This window comes from Lepus europaeus, chromosome 15 (genome assembly GCF_033115175.1).
Source record: "Lepus europaeus isolate LE1 chromosome 15, mLepTim1.pri, whole genome shotgun sequence".
NCBI classification, from domain to species: domain Eukaryota; kingdom Metazoa; phylum Chordata; class Mammalia; order Lagomorpha; family Leporidae; genus Lepus; species Lepus europaeus.
Genome location: NC_084841.1, coordinates 17134300 through 17158024, shown reverse-complemented (window position 1 = coordinate 17158024; position 23725 = coordinate 17134300). Strand labels below are relative to the sequence as shown.

At 38.0% G+C, this 23725-nt stretch overlaps 1 protein-coding gene across 2 annotated transcripts in view; it reads left to right on the top strand.

The window, feature by feature from the left end:
* CDH12 (cadherin 12) overlaps nucleotides 1–23725 on the top strand; it is a 293010-nt gene that overhangs the window by 205797 nt on the left and 63488 nt on the right. For both annotated transcript variants that reach the window (XM_062211772.1, XM_062211771.1), the window contains one exon: nucleotides 7751–7918. In XM_062211772.1, the coding sequence (XP_062067756.1) occupies nucleotides 7751–7918 (168 nt within the window). The remainder of the gene's footprint in view (nucleotides 1–7750; nucleotides 7919–23725) is intronic.

Sequence of the window (23725 nt, the reverse complement as noted above, 5' to 3'; positions counted from 1 at the left end):
CTATAAAATCAGTGACATTAAACCGGAGATACTCATTGTTATCAGAGACCTGTTAAACCAAGTTGCAAAACAAGTTTGGCAAGTTATTCTTTACCATTATGTTAGGTTTAATGGGAGAGGACTTCTATCAGAGCAGATGGGCACCCCTACAGAGATTCCTAAGGAGAATCTGATAGGTGACAGAATAAGGGACAATTATCGAAAAGGAGATATGTCTGGAAATAGTAATTAACTGGGTGAGACTGCTGGTTTGAACAGCCAGTAGCCTTGATCATTGTTTACACAGGTTGGGAGAAATATCTCTCAGGGTAATGTTGTCTTTGTAGGGGGAGCTTTTTTTTTGCTAGGTTTTAGGATTTTAGGGTCAGAAGAAGAGGTGGCTAGTTAGAGAAGACTTTAGAGCTGATCTGCCCAGAAGTAGGGTGGAGGTGTTTGGAGTCAGGTTTGGACAACAGAGCTGCTTGCTGGGGAAAGTGTAGAGCAACACAAGGACTCTGATGAGGGCAGAGGATGAGTGGAAGGCTCTTTGGTGAAATTTGTAGTGTATTGTGTCAGCAGTTTGGAATGTGTCAGGCACAGGGCTTTTAGAGCGATAAACATTTTGTTAGCCTTTACAGTATTTTTTGTGCTCAGGAGAAAGTGGCAGAATAAAGGAGAAGGGTTTAAGAAGAGCGGTAGACAATTTTGGCTGTTAACTCAGAGCTAACAAATGAAATATCTAAGAAATGCTCAGCAGTGGAACCAGGAAATCGAGTTTGTAGGAATTGAGGAGACCTGGTGAGGTACTGAAGCCTTGCCCCAGGCTGCGCCCAGTCTCACCAACAGATTAATCTCTGAGGAAGGAAGAACAGAATGCAATTTTTGGCTGACACGCTGTTTGCACTCCTTTATTCTCTCTGGCTTGCTCATGATAGAAGCAAGAGCCATCAGAAGGGTGGGATAGGTGACTTGTTTACAGTTAACTGTGAGCTCAGAAGGGTGGAATCATAAGTGGAGTTGCCACTTACGTATGGGCCATTTGGTTACCTGATTCCTAGTAAGCCAGACTGGGTTCTGCAGAGGCTAAACCCACTGCACAAGGTGGTGACTGGGCCAGAGCCCAAGATGGTGTCCCAGATAGGACAGCACCGTTTTACTAACATAGCCTTCTATGCCACAGCACCAGCCCCACTATAGGATAATTTGAAGATTTAAAAGTTCTTGAAAAATCTTTGGAGAAAATCACTTCTGTGTCCAAAAGAACAGTTGTAACTGGGGCAGGAATGTGGCACAGTGGTTAAGTTGCTGCATGGGATACTCACATCCCATTGTAGAGCTCCTGGTTGGATATCAGCTGTTCTACTTATAATCCAGCTTCCTGCTATTGCATACCCTCAGAGGTAGCAAATGATGGGTCAAATACTTGCTGTCTTATTATCCACACAGGAGACTCAAATGGAGTTCTAAGTTCCTGGCTTTGGACTTCATAAGAAGGTGACTTTGAGCAAAGATTTTAGGGATGTCTAAGAGCTTCATGAGCATATAGATCATTTATGAAAGAGGGAAAAGTGTACGTGGGTCTTAAGGAAATTCAGGAGGGAGTTGCAGAGCAGAAGGTAAGAGATCAGCAGAACATGGAGGTTGTGTGAGGACTTTACCCTGAGGGACAAAGATAATCTGAGGACTCTATGGCATAGGAGGGCTGTGACCTGCTTTGTACTCTGACCTCGGAATTATAGCTGCTCTGTTGATAATAGACTGGTGGTCCAAGGTCAAGCCTGCCATCCATTGTTCATCATCAGAACTCTGAAGACAATATAATGCTGTTGTAAACCTCTAGGATTCTCAAAGTGTCAAATGATTCTCATTCATGTCCTGAATATTTTTTTCTCTTCATGATACTATGTAGAGTGATTAAAATAAAGCCTGAATTTATCTCTCCAGATATCTAACTCCCAAGTAAGAGGGAGATGATTTGGGGATTGATGACATGTTTCTGCAAAGAAACACATTCCTTTTTTTTGCAAAATAAATAGCTTTAGGCAGGAGGAAGGGAACAAGACCAATGTTAATGCATTATTTGGAGAGTGGGTAATAGATGGAGGGAAAGTCCACATCCTCTTAAACAAAAGGAAAAGTATTCTATTTTATGATTATGATTCTGAGGCAATAAAATAAACAGGAAAAATATCTCAGAATAATGAATGTCATATTAACTAAAAATAAAAATGTTGATATATACAGGTAGAAAAAATAACATATATAGTTGTGTTAAGAAAGAGGCAATAAGAAAACAAACATAATCTGGTCCAAGTTTTGACTTGATGCCAGGACTAAATAATGACAAAAATAGTCCACTCTGTGTTCTAGTACTCTATATGATGAAAGGCAAAAGAGCAAAAGTATGGAATGAAGCATTCTGCGTATTGTAGTTAAGTCCTTTGTAGGACACAGGAATTTCTTCTAGAGCTATGGAGTTGGGCTAAAATGGCTTCACAGAGGAAAAAAAAAAAACTCAAGTAGACACTAGAAAGCTAAGCAGATGCATGAACAGGTTGACATTCACGTAACAGAGTGAAGATGAGAAGTGCAGAACAACAAAGGGACTCAAAGTGGCATAGCTGGAAGCATCCATGCTGTTCTGCCTCCATCCCTGGAGTGCCCCTCTCTGTGTTCAACCCAGGTCCTCCTTCACTCATTCTCTGAGATTTCAGCTCTAAAGATTTTCATCGGAGAAAAAAAAAATCTCTGATATCACTTCACATTCACTTGACTTCATTTTCCTCATAGTACTTCTCACTCTCTGATATTTCCTTACTTATTTGTGTACCCCTATAGGATCTGCTCCCCACTGCTACAAACACAAACTCACTAAATATAAATTCCATAAAAGAAACATGAACAGAGACTTTCTCATATGGAAACAGGTGACACCCAAGAAGCAATAGCAGATTAGTTTAATAAAAGATTACTCACTAAGGTACTTCGAACTTGTGGGAAACATCATGATTAGGGCAATGCCTGCAGAAAGAATAAAAGTGGGTGCAGTTCCCATAAGGGACTGAAGGAACAAATAGTGTGTCATCTGGTGAGGGGTCCTTGTAGGACACAATGAGGGGTGTGGGGAATACAAGGGACCAAAAACCCAAGCTCAATTCCTTTATACCTGCCAGTATCATACCAACAACCCAAAACAACCAGAAGCAGTAAAGCAGAGAGAAGTCTAGAGAAGTACACTCTGTGGAACTGGAGGGGCAAAATTGGAAGAGTGCAAAATCATACTCCAATCTTAACCACAGTGCCTGAAGAAAATGCCTATTTTAGTGTAAGTTGTTTCTGATTCTCATGTCTGATGTCTCCTTCCTGCAATTTATCCCTTAATTCAAGAAAAAGCTCATGGAAAAAACATATAGTGGATATCAAATATGCAATGTTGTTTTAAGATTTTTTTCCATAAAATATTTCATAATTTTCATCACAAAATATTATTCTTGGAGTATTTAACCAACTTTTACAAAATAATATGAGGCCCAACAAAGATTACATGGCTCATGGACAGCAGGAGACTGATTGCAAAGGAAAACTATGTCCTCTGGCCGATCACCAAGCTTTGATAGATCTTTTTAAATTTTTAAACTTCTCGTTTTCCTATGTCCATCAATATTGGCAAAGAAAATATCTGGCTGGATAATTTTCTCCTTCTTCTTGCTTTTACTTTAATTGTCTTGATAATATATGTTGAAAAGTTCATTAGGTAAAAGAGGCTTGAATCATACCATGATTTGATGCATAATTAGGTATCTATTTTTCTTCCAAATGAACAGCATTTATTTCAGAGCTGTATGGAATTAATGAAAGTTGTGGCACCATGTCTGGAGTTTTTATGCTGTTCTACAAAAAACTTAGGCTCCTTTTTCTTTTCAACTTAGATTTCAGCTATTATCAAGCAAAGAAGTAGCTGGGACTTGATATACAAATCCCGAGTGATAGCTAGGGATGGATACATAAATGTAAACTAGAAGCTGAAATAATAAAATACTGACTTTCTGTACGTTGATTATCATGTTCTGTGGAAGTACTTTAGCTCATTCTTTGCAATGGTTCTCCTTCCTCAAGACAGGTAATCCATTTTTGTTTGTTGATATTACAGTTAATAAGAAATAAGTTGCCATTTTCTGGATAGCAAATCTCTCTGTTTCTCTCTTCCCTGTCCTTCCCTCTTTCTTTTAAAATAAATTTTATGGGGCCAGCGTGACATAACAGGTTAAGCTACCATCTGTGACACTGGCATCCCATATGGTTACTGATTTATGTCCTGGCTACTGTACTTCCAATCCAGTTCCCTACTAATGAGCTTGGGAAAGCAGCAGAAAATGATTCAAGTGCTTGGGCTCCTCACCTATTCTGGAGACCTGGATGGAGTTCCAGGCTTCTGTGTTCAGCTGCACCCAGCCCAGGCCATAGCAGCCATTTGGGGAATGAACCAGTTGATGAAATCTTTCTCTCTCTCTTTCTCTCTCTCTCTCTCTTTCTCTTTCTTCAGCCCCCCCCCCCCCAGGTCTCTCTGTAACTCTGCCTTTCACATAAATATTAAAATGAATTAATAAATAAATTCTACTTGTTTATTTGAGAAGCATAGGTAGATAGATACAAAGCATTCCCATCCTCTGATCTGCTTTCCAAATGTCCATAACAACAAAGGCTGGGGCAGGCTGAAGCTGGGAGACTCCCATATGAAAGGCAGAAATCCAAATGAGACATCTTGCTACCTCCCAGAGTTTAAATTAGTGTAAAGCTGGAGTCAGGATTCAGAACCAACTATTCTAATGTAGATGTGAATGCCTTAACCACAAGGCTGAAATCTATGCACACCCAAGTCTTTTCAGTAAACAAAGATGTTTGAAGATTATTTTCCCAATTTGGATGTGCAGTCTGCCTGGGTCCTCTGGCTTAAATTCTTTAAGGAAAGGTATAAATTCTATATTGTTGTTCTCTAGAACAAATATTTTTCAATGGGAAGAGTGATGGAGAGGGGGAATCACATCATGGAGATTGTCTTTGAAACTACATGTACTGCCCTTTCCTCTCTCCAGATTCTCACAATGTTAGGCAGTCTGACACTGAAAAGAGGGCTAGATGTAACAATCATGTGTCACACACAGGATGAAGCCTGGGGACACAGCAGTGAGTGTGATGGAGACATCTTGACAACTAATATACTACCAGAAAAAATATTTCTAGTATTAAAATAAGTCCAAGGCCAGCTTGTTTCTCTCTTTTTCTGTATAAATGTTAGTAGTTCATTTAGCCAGCTCCCAGAGATAGCTTTTTATATAGTTCAGCAGATAACCAGAGAAAGTCTCATCTCCCTGCTCCCTCCCCCTCACCATCACTTGCCTTCCTCTTTCTCTGAATGAAGAAACAATATACCTGATTTTCACATTGGAATGAACTAAATCAAGATAGATCTCAGTCAACAATAGGCCAATACAGTATGCATATGAATCAAATACAGCCATTTTTCTAGGAAATATAAGCATTCTAAGTCAGGTAGATATCACATAGCTAAAGGAATGCAGGGACAAAGCACTAAATTGTAGAGAATAAAAAAAACTTTGTTAAAAGTCAAGAGCCCAAGTGGAAGAGAGGAGAAGCAGCTGATTGGATCAAAAAGGTATCATTACAAATTCATGAATAAAGCATCAGTAGCAAAAATAAAAGCTGTTTTTTGAAAAAAAAATACTTCCAAGTGTCAGAAACTATCTCATATTGAGATTAATGCTAAATCAGCAACAAATCAGTATTTGATGAGTAGAAAGTGCAGATAAAGTGAGGATGCATATCTGGTTTATGATTCAGATGCTAAATGTGTATGTTGATGGTTGATATAATCTTTGTTATTTATATTGCTACTATATTTAAGAAACTGTGAAAGCCATGTGTGTTTAAAACAAATGCTACCAAATCTCTCCCTAAGACCATTTAATATAGATTGGAATTTGTTGTAAAATGTATGCGTGATTTTACTTGCAATGAATCCAAATTGTCAAGTTAATCCACTGTGAATAAATATAAATATAAATTAGTTTTATAATTGGACATGAACAGAAATGAGTAGTTGATATATAAATATGCACATATAAAGATTCATGATTGTAAATGGAGTTATTTATAGATTCATTCATTTAGTTAGGCAGTCTTTCATGCCAACTTGTCAGTTATTGAGTTCCTTCTAAATAGCAGGAACTGTCCTTGGTCCTGGAGGAACTTGGTGCTTAGAGAGGGTCCAGTAATACCAAAGCTTTGTGATGACTAAATATAAGCTCTGTTGCTAAAATAATTAAGGAACATATTGAAAGACACAATAAAAGATATAAAGGAAACATTTTGTGCATCAAAAAATTAAAATACTATATTTATCCTAAGAAATAATGACAAGAAGGAAGAATATGATAATCATTGAAAACTGCACTCAGCTTAAAGTTTAATATTTATACGTATATTTTTTTAACTTTTACTTAGTAAATATAAATTTCCAAAGTACAGCTTATGGATTACAATGGCTCCCCCCCCCCATAACTTCCCTCCTACCTGCAACCCTCCCCTCTCCCTCTCCCCTTCCATTCACTGTATGTCTATTTTTTACCTGCAATTTTTAACAACTTTTTAAAGATAGAATCTCTGGCACTGCGGCTCACTTGGCTAATCCTCTGCCTGCAGTGCTGGCACACCAGGTTCTAGTTCTGGATGGGGCGCTGGGATTCTGTCCCAGTTCCTCCTCTTCCAATACAGCTCTCTGCTGTGGCCCTGGAAGGCAGTGGAGGATGGCGCAAGTGCTTGGGCCCTGCACCCACATGGGAGACCAGGAAGAAGCACCTGGCTCCTGGCTTTGGATCTGCGCAGCTTGCCGGCCATAGCGGCCACGTGGGGGGTGAACCAATGGAAAAATGAAGACCTTTCTCTCTGTCTCTCTCTCTCTCTCTCTCTCACTAACTCTACCTGTCAAAAAATCATAAAAAATTAAAAAAAAAATAAAGACAGGATCATTTGGGGGGACACTGTGGCATAGCTGGTAAAGCTGCTGTCTGCAATACTAGCTTATAACATCCTATATGACATCCTATATGAGTGCCTATTCATGTTTCAGTTGCTCCACTTTCTATTCAGTCTCCCTGCTAATGACCTGGGAAAAAGAGCAGAAGATGGCCCAAGTGCTTGGGTACCTGCCACCCATGTGAGAGACTCTTATGCAGCTCCTGGCTCCTGACTTTAGCCTGGCCTAGCACTGGCCATTGGGGTCATCTAAAAACCAAACCAGTGGATGGAAGATTCTCTCCATTTCTCTCTCTCTCTCTCTCTCTCTCTCTCTCTCTCTCTCTCTCTCTCTCTCTCTTCCCTCCCTCTCTCCCTCCCTTCCTCCCTCTCTCTCTTCCCCTGCCCCCTCTCTCTGTATCACTGACTTTTAAGTAATATATATATTTTTAAAAAGGGCATCATGTATATTAACCATAATGACAGTCTTTCAGAGTTAATACATTGTTATTTAACTGTATTCCTCACCTCTGCACATTATTTTATTATACTCTTGTTATAACATATCAAACGATGTCCTTACCATTGAAAATTTTAATATACCACTATTTAAAAAGACACATGTTTTTTGGTAGCTTGTCTTTGCTAGTGAATCTATATGGTACCATTTGTTGTTGTTGTAACTTATTTTGTAAATACATTTGTGATATTTATATTACTTTATTATTTTTCCCTTAAGGTGTTATTAGAACAGCTTTGCCAAACATGGACAGAGAAGTCAAAGAGCAATACCAAGTACTTATCCAAGCCAAGGATATGGGAGGACAGCTGGGAGGCTTAGCTGGAACAACAATTGTCAACATCACCCTCACTGATGTCAATGACAATCCTCCTCGATTCCCCAAAAGTATGTCATCTTTCATATTAAGTCTAAATTAGTGCATCTCTTTTTATTATTTACAATGTCAGTGATTATCTATTTTCTCTTCAGATCGTATATGTGTTTAACCTTTTACAACATCATTGAAAGCTATTGGAATAAATGATTTTTCCAAAACTTTTGGTCTTTAGGAAGCTAATGGATAAAAATTTCAAGTTTTCAGAATTTAAACTTCTGAGGAGACTCATGCCCAGTGTTACTATCATATTAAATTAGGAATTAATATTTTTTCAGTTCTATGATTTTGGTTCCTATTAAGTTAAATATTTACAATATGTTATGATTTTATCCTAATATATTATTAACTGAATATAGTGCAAATGTGCAAACTCTAATATAGTTTAAAACCTTGTGTTTATAGCCCATATGCCACTATATTATTTGTTATATTATTAGTATAAAAATTCTGTCTTCTATTTAGCAATTATATGTATTGAGTCATTTTCATATAATGCTGTGAAAGTATAAAATGATATTATTTATATTTCTGTAGTTCTGACTCCTTATTTCATTCAGTTCTGTGGTAGCTGAAAATTGCTAGAGTTTGTATGATAATGGAATGATTCACAGCTATATCTTCTCTGTAACTCTGTTTCTTACTGAAAATGAGTATTTCTCACTTCTGTTACATCTAGTTTTCTTTCACAGTGTTACATTTAACACCAGTCAGTACCTATTGGATTCCTGGTGCATTTCAAGAATTATTTCAGTTGTCCTAGGATTTAGAATGCAGAAGATGAGTGTTTCTATTACTGATTTTGTAAGAAACTTGGTTAAATAACAGGGAATTTGTTGCATGAGCAATTTTTAAAAACAAAACATAACTTTATTCCTCTTCAAAGTTCAGAAGGAGTATTTATGAGTTCATCAAAGAATATCACCCTGAGAAAATTAGCTAAAAGGACATTTATTCCTTTGACTATATGTTTTCCATATACTAATACTTTGTCAATTTTTTAAAAAATGATTAAATATATTTTATTGCAGAAATGTGTTTACTTAGTGATCTGAAAGTCCAATAGCTAAATCTTCAGAGTAGCAATTATAAATAACACTACTTAAAATGCATATGTCAATTAGTTCAAGACAATCCACAATATTTCAAAACATGTTGTACATGATAAAGATATATATTTTCTATTTTAAACTTGAATTTAATTCACTAAAGGAAAAAGAAGCTGTGGAATGTATGTAACAAATGGCTGTTAAAATATCAGTAAAGATACAGAATTTTACACTATTTCAGCATAATTTGTAATTAAGGGAAAATAAAAATGTACATGAATGAATATTTAAAAGAAATACTTATAAACAATTAAAAGAAGAAGCAAATGTGTCTTATTAAATTATTATTTTATTGAAGAATATGGTCTATGGTCCCAACTCTTAAAGCACTCAATTTTATTTCCTCCTCCACCTCTTCATATTGCTTTTCTTCTTTGTCTATCTTCCTCTCCCTCCCTTTCTTCCTTCTTTTCTTCCTTATTTTTAATTTTTTTTTATCTTTTTTACTATTTACAAGTGGCAACCTATAATAGCTGGTTTAAGATAATAGATTGGGAAACTACTTTGTTGGCATACAAAGTAATTTTGGTATTGTGAACTCTCTAGTATTCTTTTGGGTCTTGTGCATGTAAAATATGTTCAATACAGAGTGTGGGAAATAGCAAATCTATTCATGGGTGACATCAATATTCTTATTCACAGGGATTTTACTGAGAATTTTCAGATCAGAGGAAAGATGATGCCCTTGTTGCTGTGGTTCTAGGGCATTTTGTGGAGTGTGGCAGGGGCTACTCACACTCTGGAACACTGAGACACTGGGATGTGACAGTGTCTCTGTGATAGAGAAGCTACATTGCCCTGAGCAAGCCATGATGATGTCCTGAGGCCCAACTGAAACACCCAACTTCTGATTTATCTAATAAAAAGAGAATCTGGATGAAGCAGTAGGCTTACCTGGTATTTACTGAAGTTGGAATCTGTAGGTATGAGGGTATCTATGTGACATCCACTTGGAAAGAATGTGGAAGATAAGAGCATTGGAAATTTAAAGCATTTACAGAGGATGTGGGAACTTTGTCATCACCATCTTATTTCCTTTACACAACATTCTGATATTTTCCACATTTCACTGGCAAGAAAACTAGGGCTTATACAAAATAAGTAGTTTTGTATAAGTTTATTTTCATCTGATGTTCAAATACCTTCTAGTTTAATGAAGCATTAAAAACAAAACATTATTATTTTCAGTCTAAAACCACACGGGTTCAGAACACATCTGCAAAAATATCTCACTAGGTTAAATTGTCACCACTCGTAACAGGTAGATCACTGTGATCAGATTATTTACTGCTTGTATTACATGCATATTTGAACTATAGTCTAAAACCTACAGCAAGTGGGAAATATTTTAGAATCTATGAAAGAAGAAATTCTTCAGATTTTACAAAAATAAAAATTAATCAGCTGAGATTTTATATATCTTTATGTCAAGCCCTTTTCACTGAGCTGTCATTTTGAATTACATCCTTTAGAGGAAAACCCAGAATATATTTATAAGCAGAAAAACCATATCTTTGGGAGTCAGTGATCTTTTCAAGGAATATTTCTCATGTGGAACAATTAAGCTAGAATTGTGTCATAAAATTACAAACTTATATTTTATTGAATGTAAAAGTCAGGAAAATGAATATTACATACATAAATATATTAAAAATTTCCCCTATTGGCTATATTTGTTCATGACTGAAGAATTATGCTCAAAATAATACTCATTTGGATGATCCTAATGGAGTTTTTTTTACTTAAATGTAAAAGAGATAATTTTTTAAAGCTACTAATCATAATGTGTTTAGGATTTTGTGTGTTTCTATGCATAAGTGGCATGGTTAATCATCTACCTTGATCCACTCCATTCTATAAATTTGGGACAGAAAAAAAGTGGATGATATCTGTATTTGCATCATGCATGTGTAAACAGTTTGCTATTTTATTATTATGAAATTTAAAATTCTTGAAATATCAGAACTTCCTGTAAATTTGATATGATGATAATGACCATTCAATTGACTAATTACTATGTAGCATGCATGATGTAAAGTGATTTTTATGTTTTTTTTTTCCTTTCCATTCTTCATGGTGACTCTGTAATGTTTTAACAATTAAAAAATAAAATAGCAAAGCTTTATTACAAAGAAAGGTTTTGTAACTTGACAAAGACCCCCAAACATTCTAGCACTCCTCCTCAAATTATAACTTGCATAAGATGCCCATGTTTTCCTCTAAATACCTATAGATAACCCAGAAAACTGTCCCCCAAAAAAGGTGATAGAGGCCAGCATTGTGACATACTGGGTAAAGCCATTACCTGTGACACTCACATCCCATATGGGTGCTGGTTCTTTTCCTGGCTGCTTACTTCTGATTCAGCTCCCTGCTAAAGATCCTGGGAAAGTAGTGGAAGATGACCCAAGTTCTTGGGCCCCTGCACCCACATGGGAGATCTAAAAGAAGCTCTTTGCTCCTGGCTTCGGACTGGCCCAGCCCTGATTGTTGGGGCCATTTAGGAAGTGAGCCAGCTGATGGAAGACCTCTATTTCTGTCTGTCTCTCTAAGTCTGCATTTTAAGTAAATAAAATAAATCTTTAAAAAACATGATAAGGTGATGATACTATTTTAGAAACAGAAGCAAAACAGCATAATAAGCAATCCACTTGGATTCATATATAGAAAAATATTTTCTTTGCAGATTTTTCCATAGAGTTATATTATTTCTATGTAGTACAATCAGGGTTATCTGTAGAGGATATATATGCTCTAAAATAAAATATATAAAAATTCTAATGGTTTCCACAACTTGAATTATAACTGTTAAGACCATCTAACAAGCTGATCTAAAATTATAAAATGAAATCAATTAAGTGATACATTGTATTCACATTTGAAAAAATATGAATACGTCTTCCACTTTGCCTCTTCTTTCTGTATAGTTATTTTGAGTTGAACACAAAAACAAATTAAGTAAAATAAAGCAGTCCATATAAAACTCTGGAAGAAAAGACATTTGGAATTTATAGGAAATTCATGGAGTTTTTCCATTCTATTTCAGTATAGTAATTCAACAAGAGAATTGTATGATAAGTAAATTCCAGTGTAGAAAATAAGGCAACTAATAACTGTTCTAGGAGTGGGCATTTTGTGTGGCAGCTGACAACATTTCAGGTGGTAGCATCTCATATCAGAGTGCTTGGATTTGAGTTCTGGCTGTGATCCTGATTCTAGCTTGCTATGCTCTGCCCTCTGGGAAGCAGCAGGTGATGACTAAAGTAGCTGACTCTGGGGCTGGGCTGTGGCATAGCAGGAAAAAGCCACCACCTGGGGTGCGTGCATTCCATATGGGCATCGGTTCGAGACCCGGCTGCTCTTCTTCTGATCCAGCTCTCTGATATGGCCTTGGAAAGCAGTAGAAGATGGCCGAAGTCCTTGGGCCCCTGCAGCCATGTGGGAGACCAGGAAGAAGCTCCTGGCTCTTTGCTTTGGATGGGCACAGCTCTGGTCATTGCAGCCATCTGGGGAGTGAACCAGTGGATGGAAGATCTCTCTCTCTCTTTCTTTCTCTCTATCTCTTCACCCCCCGCTGTGTATCGGTGACTTTCAAGTAAAATAAATAAATCTTGAAAAGAAAAAAAAAGGGGGGGGGGCGGGCCCTGTGGCGCAGTTGGGTTAACGCCCTGGCCTGAAGTGCTGGCATCCCATATGGGTGCCGGTTCAAGACCCGGCTGCTCCACTTCCAATCCAGCTCTCTGCCATGGCCTGGGAAAGCAGTAGAAGATGGCCCAAGTCCTTGGGCCCCTGCACCTGTATGGGAGACCCGGAAGAAGCTCCTGACTCCTGGCTTCGGATCGGCTCAGCTCTAGCTGTTGTATCCATCTGGGGAGTGAACCAGCGGATAGAAAACTTTCTTTCTCTCTGCCTCTTCTCTCTCTGTAACTCTGTCTATCAAATAAATAAAATAAATCTTTAAAAAAGGTAGCTGAATCCTTGTGCTCACATGGGAAACCTAGATTGGGTTTCCAACTCCTGGCTTCAGCCTGATATAATCCAATTGTGTGGGCATTTAGGGAATCAACTAGCAGATAGACTATCTGTCTCTCTCTCTCTCTCTCTCTCTCTTTCTCTCTTTCTCCCTTTTTTTTTTTTTAAGATTGATTTATTTGAAATGCAGAGAGAGAGAGAGAGAGAGAAAGAGGGAGAAAGAGATCTTTTATTCATTGGTCCATGTCCAAAATACCTGCAACAGTAAGACTGGGACTGTCCACAAGCCAGGATCCGGGAATTTCATCCACATCTCCCACATGGGTGGCAGGAAAGTGTATTGGAAGTGTAGGTATCACTTGATCCCACACACCTTGATGTGGGACATAGGATGCATGTATTCCAAGAGGTGGCTTAATTTGCTATGCTATAATGCCAACCCTAGTACTTCCCCAAAAATAAATAGGAATTTTAAAAATAATTTTTTGTATAAAAAGTGTTCTAAAGAAGTTTCCAATAAATAAAGATGACCACTTCAGCTACACGCAAGTATTTGAGATTTAGGTGATATGGAACAACCTGATTTGCCATTCTAAGACTATAAAATCTCTAATAAAAAAGTGATTTCACTGTGCAAGTTAAGGCTTTCCCTAATGAGCATGAGAAAGAGATTGGAAATATAATGCAAAAAAATATGAAAACTATGATACCACTATTAAGGCACAGGGGTTAAGCTACTTGAGATGCCATTTTGGAGTACTGTGGGAATTCTGGCTAAAACTGACTCCAAACCAGCTCCCCACTAACCTGCTTGGGGAGAAAGCAGAAGATGACACAAATACTTGAGCCCCTGCACCTGTGTGCAAGTCTGGGCTTGAGTTCCTGACTTTTCACTTTGGCCTGACCCAGACCTGGCTTTTGCAGCCATTTGATGGAGTGAACTAGCAGATACAAGATTCTCTCGCTCTCTCTCGCTTGCTCGCTCGCTCTCGCTATCTGTGTCTTCTGTCTGTCACACAGTCTTTCAAATAAATAAATGAACCTTTAAAAATTAAACTGCACTAATGTAATTATATAAAATGTTATGTGCTTCTCAAATTTAGTATTTATACTGATTTTTATAAATCTTAGTGCACAGTTAGGACTCACAATTTTACTAATCCTTAGTGCCTTAAGCTGCCTACTGTTCAGACACATATTGTAATACTATGTGTCTTTTTGCTGAAAATATTTGAAATCTATTTATGGATTTTTGGGCAGTTTTAGCATAGTTTATTGAAAACCTGAAGGGACAGAAGCTCCTATTCCTGAGAGACCAGGCAGGTGCCTCAGAAAAGACTGAGAGCACAGTGTGTTTTCAGGCTGGGGTTTTTATGGACATCTGTATGGGTTCTCCATTATCTTCTGAAAGCTGACATATGGGCATAGAGGTGTTTCATGGGTATTCTTTTCTTGCTATGTGTCCTATGGTGTTTGAGGGTAGCCTTGGAAAAGATTGTCTCATGTGGTCCATGGGACTGCTCACAACATCTGGTGAGATAGGATGGAAATTTTGACTCACAGCCATTAGGAGTTAGACTGCTTTTATTCTGTTACAGACAAAAGTAATGATAGCATTAAAGACACATGGTATAAGCAGAAGCAGTAAGAGTGTGGAAGTTATAGTGACACAGAGGGGCAATAGGCAGAATTTCCATGACCAGATGTTAGGCCAAAAATTTCAGTCACGTTCAACCTGGTCCTGGAGTTGTCTGGCATTGTCTAAGAAAGTGCAAACATGGTTTTGCGTCCCTTGAACAGCAGTTAGCATACCAACTAATTAGCAACCCCAGCACAGGGGCTCTGGTATTCTCCCCAGGGCCAGTCTTTGATCCCTCTGGGTGAGGATGAGCACTATACTTCCTGACAGACAGGTTGTGTTTTTTCTTGAACACCTTGTAGCATCATTCTATAAGTTAATGATGTCAGTCAAATGCCCAAAATTTGAGTCTGAGGTGGGGAAACAAATGAGCAAATCATCTACATATCAAGAAATGTGTGAAGTTTTTAGACCATCACTGAACTGAATACAATTGGAATGCAAGCTCACTGAAAAAAAGTCTCTGTAATCCATATTCTCCCATACAAGGATGTCAGAGTTTTACTAGAAATTCTGTAGGCTGAGGTAAGCAAATGAAGAATCAGTAATATTTTTTAAAAATAATTTATGATTGTTATTATAGTCGCTATGATTATCACATGATCTTTTGCTAACAAGAGCATGAATATTTTTCAAGTGATGCTGATTTGATAACTCATTTGGTCCTGTTCATCATATAGAGAAGAGTGAGAAATATATGCTCTGATATAATCTCCCTAGCTTTATTGAATTTTAGCTGATTTCATTATCTTTGTTGTCTATGAAAATCATATCAATAACCAACTTAAAACTCCTGAGAAATACTCATACAAATTGTTTTTAATTCTTACCAGGTATAAATTGGATAATATACCTTCTCTACTCAAATAATTGACAATGAACTCTGTAAGACAAACACCTAAATTTATGTAATTCCAAAAATTAGGAATATACTTGAAATTGTTTCTGATTAAATAGGAGGTAGTAGTTAAAAGTATGTGGCATTTTTAGGAAAATAGTCATAAAAGGGAGTATTTGAGAAGAAATGTAATGAAATGTACCATAGGAATTTAACTGATGGAAAAGGAGAGCAGTATATTATAAAGAGAGTGAAACATATTAGCAAAATCTTGGCTGCTTCTGATGCATATCATATTCAAGGAACAAACTCTTGATTCTGTGAAAATTGCCCAGTATTTTAATGTCAAATCTGTAACTTAGTTGGTTACATACTGCCACAAGGCTGAAATAGAGATATGTATTTTTATAAGTATGTGCATACTATTGCATAGAGGAATAATTGTATAAATTAATATGTCAAAAAACTAATCCTGGTAACTTGGAAAAGACTGAAGAGGAGAGTAGTATGCAGAAAATCCAAGGAAATTATCTGGAATCCAATTACCTTCTAATGTTTCCAAAGACAATTTGTAAAAAAAATTTAATATTTGAATTAATAAATGATTTCAGCTGATTTTTATATTCTTAACACTTTTCAGGAATTTATTAGGTGTGAATTTTATACTTTTAGGAAAATTTCTAATATTACTTGTGGCATACTTTTGTAAAAGTATTAGGACAATATCATTGAGAATTTTCCATATGTCTTACCTTGTTAGCTGAATAAGAAACCACAAAAATAAAAGCATTTTAAAGAAAGATTAACATATTTAATGGTGGTTGCAAGGGAAAATTAAATACATTCTATATATTGAACGAACAATGGAAAATTATTGATTCCCTGAAATGCTGTGAACTTTTGCCAAAGTCTCCATCTCATTTACTACTTTGAGACAGTAATAGTAGTTATATTAGGCACACATATTAAAAATATGTAATTAAAAAATCAGAAACACTTTTTATTCTGAGAATTATTTGGTAACATAAGTGGGTTTTGTTCCATAGATCATTTGGAATTGGTTTGGTTAGGGTTTCCAAAGTAATTTCTTGAAAAATATAATGTTATAATGCACAAATAATTTTGCAGGTAAATACAAATGCATGATAATTGAATCTGCAGGCTAGTAGAACTATGCAATATTAAAAAGTATAATTTATTTATTTTTTATTTATTTTTTTTTTAGTGGGAGGTAGAATAGCAAGGTTTATTAAGAAGGAACATCTGTAAGGACGGATGGGCACCTCTCCAGACAGGACCTGAGAGAGAGTGCCCAGTCCCTCAGACTGGAGGAGGGGGGGGGGGCTGCATGGGTGAGTGGAGAGTACACCTGGCCAGGCCAGGCCAGGCCAGGCGGGCAACTCAGCAAAGATGCAGAGAGCTGAGCGCGCAGTCCAGTTGAGGCTGGGGGTTTTAAGGAGATGGGTCTTGCTTCCCCACCTCTGCTCCTCTTGGAACAAAAGGGCTTTTTGGATGTAAATAGAAAAACTTCTCTTGAAGGTCTGAAACAAAGGACTTTATGGATGCAAATGTTATCAGACTTGAGGAAGGGAGCAGGGTGTTTGAGATGCAAATACTGGGCTGCACCTGGGAGATTGTGGAAGATTTATAGTGCAGTGGAGGATGGCCCAAGTGCTTGGGCCCTGCACCTATGGGAGACCAGGAGAAGCACCTGGCTCCTGCCTTCAGATCAGTGCGGTGCGCCTGCTGCAGCGCGCTGGCCGCGGTGGCCATTGGAGGGTGAACCAACAGCAAAGGAAGACCTTTCTCTCTGTCTCTCTGTCTCACTGTCCACTCTGCCTGTCAAAAAAAAAAAAAAAAAAGTATAATTTATATGTAGATGCTGAGAGCTATGTAATAAGAAAGGGAGAACTGGGCCGGCGCTGCGGCTCAATAGGCTAATCCTCCACCTAGCGGCGCCGGCACACCGGGTTCTAGTCCCGGTTGGGGCACCGATCCTGTCCCGGTTGCCCCTCTTCCAGGCCAGCTCTCTGCTGTGGCCAGGGAGTGCAGTGGAGGATGGCCCAGGTCCTTGGGCCCTGCACCCCATGGGAGACCAGGAGAAGCACCTGGCTCCTGCCATCGGAACAGCGCAGTGCGCCGGCCGCAGCGCGCTACCGCGGCGGCCATTGGAGGGTGAACCAACGGCAAAAGGAAGACCTTTCTCTCTGTCTCTCTCTCTCACTGTCCACTCTGCCTGTCAAAAAAAAAAAAAAAAAAAAAAAAAAAGAAAGGGAGAACTGGAATAAAAGTAAGAGATATAATGAATTATCTTCTCTTCCTGGGTAGAGAAACAGACAGTTTTATACTTGCAGAGCTCCATAGCTTTCTACACCCTTCTCAATTCTTACGATGCTGCTTACTATGTATGTTTCATTAACTTTGCTCTCCAAGCACCAAAAAAGAGAAACTTTTACTAAATGTGCCTAACTTAGTCTGCACTTAATTGGAATTTGTATCCCTTAGTGTACCTGAAGTTAAGAACTTTCAATGATTTGCATTATAAAGAGCGTATTTTGGGACACCCTTGTAGTTTAAATTGTTAAGCCACCACCTGCAAAGCAGGCATCCCATACATCCTAATTGGGTGCCTGTACAATTCCCAGCTGCTTCACTTCAGATCCAGCTCCCTGCTAATGTACTTGGAAAAGAAGTGGAAGATGGTCCAAGTGCATGGGCCCTTGTACCCATGCTGGAGAGAAGGACACAGTTCTTGTCTCCTGGCTTTGGCACAGGCCAGCCCTGGTTATTGCAGCCATTTAAGGAGTGAACCAGTGGATAGAAAAATCTCTTTCTCTCTCTCTCTCTCTCTCTCTCTCTCTCTCTCTCCCCCTCCCCCCCTCCCTCCCTCCCTCTCTCTCTCTGTCTCTCTCCCTCTCCCTCTCTCTCTCTGTTTTTCTCCCTCTCTCTTTATCTCTCTGTTGTACTGCCTTTCAAATAAATAAATAAATCTTTTAAAAAATAAATAAAAGAGCTTATTTGTCCACTTAGTATTTTTTTATTTGATTGATTCAGTCACTACAAACAAGTGAAGTGAATTGGGCAGATCAGATGAGAAACTGTATTTTAGATCAGAGATACACATAACTGATTCTTTTGTGGTATATCTAACCCTAATCTCCTCATCTGTAGACTGACATCTGACTCTATCAAAGCAGTTATGCATCTCTTCCTGCCTCTGTTCAGTGCATCATATGGTAGCTCTAAATAGGCTGGAGTGGGAGTTCTTATATCACAGAAAGACAAACACTGAAAATTAGGCATTATACTGTTTCTCCCTATCCCGATATTATTGTTATTTACTAGGCATGACTTGCTGATGTGTAGTAGTCTTCCTGTTTGGATAACAGCTGGTAGTCAAGGGAAAGTGCTTAGAAAAATGTCCATAAAATAATATCAAGGCTTTCCATGTCCCATGGAAAATGTGCACTGTAAAAAGTATAGATTTCTTAAAATTTGCATCAAAATATACATCTTTTTAAAATCTATTTTTTCCATTAATTTTTTGTGTTCCAATCATACAAGCAATTGTTATTAGTTCCTATTCCACTTAAGAGGTAATCTTTATTTAAATATTCTTTCTTTCCTTCATATTTACACACATGGATTTTCTAAAAGGTTCATAAATTTCCTTGCAACATTCTTCCCCATGACAGAGAAAAATGGAGTCTCTATGTGGGAGTGATAGAAATGACTCCATCTATATTTGCAGTGTGGCATGAAAAAGATATTTCTGGTGCAAGGGAAGCAAGTGATGTGAGAAAGCCAATTAGCAGATATCTGCAGTAATACTAGCAAGAAATTTCAGTTGTTAGGTATGTGATTATGGCGGGTATTATAGTCTTAAAAAATTGCAATATGGGGATATATTTGTTTTACTGTAGGAGGCAAAAAATAAGTAATATTGATTGTTTGCTATGGAGGGGATTCCTGTCTATTGAACTGGAGAGATCACCACTTGAGAAGTCACTGAATATTAGAGAGGTTTTCTGAGGGTATGGCAAGGCTATGAGGTCAAGGCTATGATTATGTTCTTATTGAGAGGCCTTGGAAATATCCAAGTGAAATTTTGACTATGAAACAAAAAACTATACATAGTCTGGAGTTTAGATACAAAGAATGTTTAGCATGAAAATAATAAATTAAGTTAAGGTGTGGATGAAGTACCTGAGATGAGGAAAGTCTAAATACAAACTCAGAAAACTGTTATTGACCATGATTGCATAATAGACTTAAACCCAGAACAATTGAGTTACAGTTCCGCTGGAGGCCTTGTAAACGTCAACATTAAAAAAAAAAAAATCTTTCCAGTTGATGTCCAAATGCATCCAAGAATCACTTATCTAGATCTTTGAGAACATCAAGAAAGGAAATGGAAGAAAAGAGAGGTGAGGGAAAGCAATAAGTGTAGCATGTCAAAAATGGGAAAGAAAACTGCAGGTGTAGCATGCCAGAATACGAAGGAGGTCTGGTGTGGGGAAGGGGAATGAGCAGAGTGTCAATGCTGAGATGTCACAGCATTTAGAGACACAGAGGTCACTGGCAACATCAGCAGACGTTTTTAACAGTGGGTTTAGAAACAAGGTTAAAGCTGCTTGTGGAGTGATTGTGGATAGCCATGTCTAACACTGATTCTCTCTGAGGGGTTCTGTTGGAAGGATGTTGCCTCGGGCTAAGTCAGCACCACCTGCTGCTTCTGAACAAAATCACAGGGTGCTGCAATTTCTGAAAAAGAGAAGCTTCATTGTTACAAGGTGATCCTGAAGGAGATGGGAGAAAAACCCAAATCCAGTTCCTCATTAAATAGAGTTTTGAGAATTTATGGAGTTAGGGTAAATGGGATATAGCTGCATGACACTTTGTGTCAGGGCATGATATGTGCAAAGGAAAGCGGTGTGGAAAGTCCCTGAACATGTGCATTGACAAGTCGTGCTTTTACATGACTCATGCTCACAAATGGCTGCTGAAATGTCACTTAGCATTATAACCTACCCCAAGGTCAAACTGAGTAGGACTGCACAGACACCAGTCACAAATTTGATGACATGTTGTTCTATCTGGTCTTAGCACAGCTACAAAAGACAGCTCAGCAGCATTTTAGCAAAGATAATTCTGATGGTTAAGCAAGTTATTAGGCAACAGTCAGGTAAGTTAAACAGCTAACAGAAGCCTGAATTAAGAAGAAAGGGGACTCTTTATTGTCCACGGTATTAAAGGGAAATCAAGAAATGAAATTGGGGTTAGAATTGGGGCAAGGGAAATTTTCTAAGATATTCAAATATGAGAGTTGATGTCTTCTTAGGAAGGTCTATATTGAGGAGAAAGTGTTAAGTGAACAGAAAAGACAGAGCCTTTAATGAATATACAAACTTAGAAGTAGAGATTACCAGGGCAGAGATAGGGATGCTTGATTCAGAGGTTACAACAAATAAATTAGACATGATGTGTAAGCTCTGAAGACCTATTGCACAACATGGTGACTATAGTTAATCAAAGATACTGTAGTCTTGAAAGTTACTAAGAGAGTAGCAATCAGTGTTCTTACTAAAAAAACAAAACTGTAGAGTACATATTTAATTACTTTGGATTACTCATTCTTAGCATATACATATTTTAAAACATCATTGTATCAGTCTGGCACTGTGGCATAGCAGGTAAAGCTGCTGGCTGCAGTGCTGGTATCCCATATGGGCACTGTTCGAGACCTAGCTGCTCCACTTCAGATCCAGCACTCTGCTGTGGCCTGGGAAAGCAGTAGAAGATGGCCCAAGTCCTCAGGCCCCTGCACCTGCATGGGAGACCCAGAAGAAGCTCCTGGCTCCTGGTTTCAGATCAACACAGCTCTGGCTGTTGCAGCCAATTGGGGAGTGAATCAGTGGATGGAAGACCTTTCTCTCTCTACCACTCCTCTCTCTGTATAACTCTGACTTTCAAATAAATACATAAATATTTTAAAAAATCATTATATATGTGTTTATGCAAATTATTGAATATTATCAGCAAGAAACTGGAGAGAAGGGAGGAAGCATGCTGCCAGTTACAAGCAGAGGTGAACACTGAAGTTCCACTGAGTGTGTGATATCACAGATAATACATAGTGGGTATATGGTTGCAGTACAAAATCAGAACTTATAATAGAAATGCCAGATGCTCTTAGCAATCCAGAAGGTCTCATTTCAGATCCCGGTGGTTTGAATTTTTTTTTAAGATTTATTTATTTATTTATTTGAATGGCAGAGTTACATAGAGGCAGAGAGGGAGCAAGAGGTCTTCCATCTGCTCGTTCACTCCCCAAATGGCTGGAGCTGCACCAAGGAGCCAGGAGCTTCTTTTGCATCTCTTATGCAGGTACAGGAGCCAAGGATCAGAGGTAGAGTAGTCAGGACTAGAACCGGCACCCATATGGGATGCCAGCACTGCAGGCGGCAGCTTTACCTGCTATGCCACAGTACCGGCCCTGAAGTTTTTAAAAACACTTTTTGTAGAGTATACAGTAAAGAAAAAAATTGTGTGCGAAGTATTTCATGGGAGAAAGCATTGTGGAAGACATATCTAATTAGAGCAAGGTACGCAACTGTCCTTTCTCTTCCTCTCTTGCTCTGGAGTTTGGTGAGTGGAGACTTCTGCGCATCCAAAACCAATAATAAAGTCCAATATATTTTACAAGAAAATGAGTAAAATCTATGACCTAATGTCTTCTTCGGGTTTAACAGAGTTAACATTACTTCAGGAAGAACAGAGAGGGAGATGCAGAAGTTTTTTTGATAGAGTGATTCCATTATAACAAAAAGAAAGGCAAGAAATGTGTGAGCAGAAGGGAACATCAATCCAAAGTCACGTTTAAGTCTTATTAAAGAGAACAGATTCACTGGAGCCACCAGGCAGAGCTGATGCGCTTGCAATGGGATCTCTAATAGCAGACACACCTAAGAACCACCAGAAGGGTGACTGGGGAGCTTCTATCCCAAAGGATATTCAAGTAGGGACAGCCTGTGAAAGCATTCCAGACAAGGGGATAATAAAGAAAAACTTGGATTGAATCAATCTACCAAGCCATCCAGATCCCAAACTCATGTCCTGTCGCTACTTATGTTTGCTTTGTGGTAGAGTAGAAGAGTTCTTAGTCCTGCATAGGGAGTAAAATAATAATGAATATGGTAAAACAAGCATTTATAATGTCTGTCTCTAGACTTTGGAAATCAAAATGAACATAGGATTGTCCAGTATTTAAGGATGAGCAGAAATAAATCTAGTACCAGCATTGATCAAAGCTGACACTCACTGAATAAAGCCTAAAAGAACAGTGAGAAACCAAGAAGAAAAACAGTTTTTTATTAGATCTCACCTGCTGTGTTTACTCACACAAACAGTCACACTGGTGTAAGGTCATTGGAAGGTTTGGGAAGTCAAGCAATCTCCTATGAGATGTCATTTTATTTTTGCTCTGAAATACAAGACAAGGTCACCAACACAGAAAGGAAGTAGTGCACTTAGTAGAGTAGAAGTTTTTGGGAAGCAGATAAGTTAAAAATAAGAGTCCTGGAGTAGTTAGTTACTTTGGCAAATTCCATGATTTGTAGGCATTTTTGAAGGCCCATTTAAGGTTAGAGATCATAGTTTAAAATGATATCCAGCTGTCTCTCTTTGGTTTTCTTCAAATAACCACTCAACCTCCTTGAGCAAAAGGCTAATTATCTGTATCAAGAGTAGAATTTTTCCAGATTGAAGTACCAAAAGGTCGTGGGCAAGTCATACATGCCATTAATTAATCTGATATTTAAATGAAAAATCATGTATTTTGCTTGGATGAGGCAAGAAGACAGAAATATTACAAAGGATAGACTAGTATTTGTGTACTGAAGGTACTTCCGGTGTTCATATCAATAAGTCACATTGGTTATAATTGAACAATTGGGTAAGGCAGGAAATTATGATGGTTTAAGCTTTGTCAAATAGCTGTACATGTTTGCAATGTTTCCATTAGCTGGCCTCATAGACCCAACATCAAGCTGAATCAGCTCAGAGCCTGGGCTTAAATATAAAGACAAAACAGAATTGTGAAACTCTCTTTTAGAATATTGATATTACCTTGTTATTTTATTTTATTATTATATTTTGTGATTGCTTAAATTTGTATTCCTCTACTTGAATACAAATGCCAATAAGATAAACACAATGTTCTTGTTATTTTTTCCTCACAATTTCATGGAAAATGCTATCA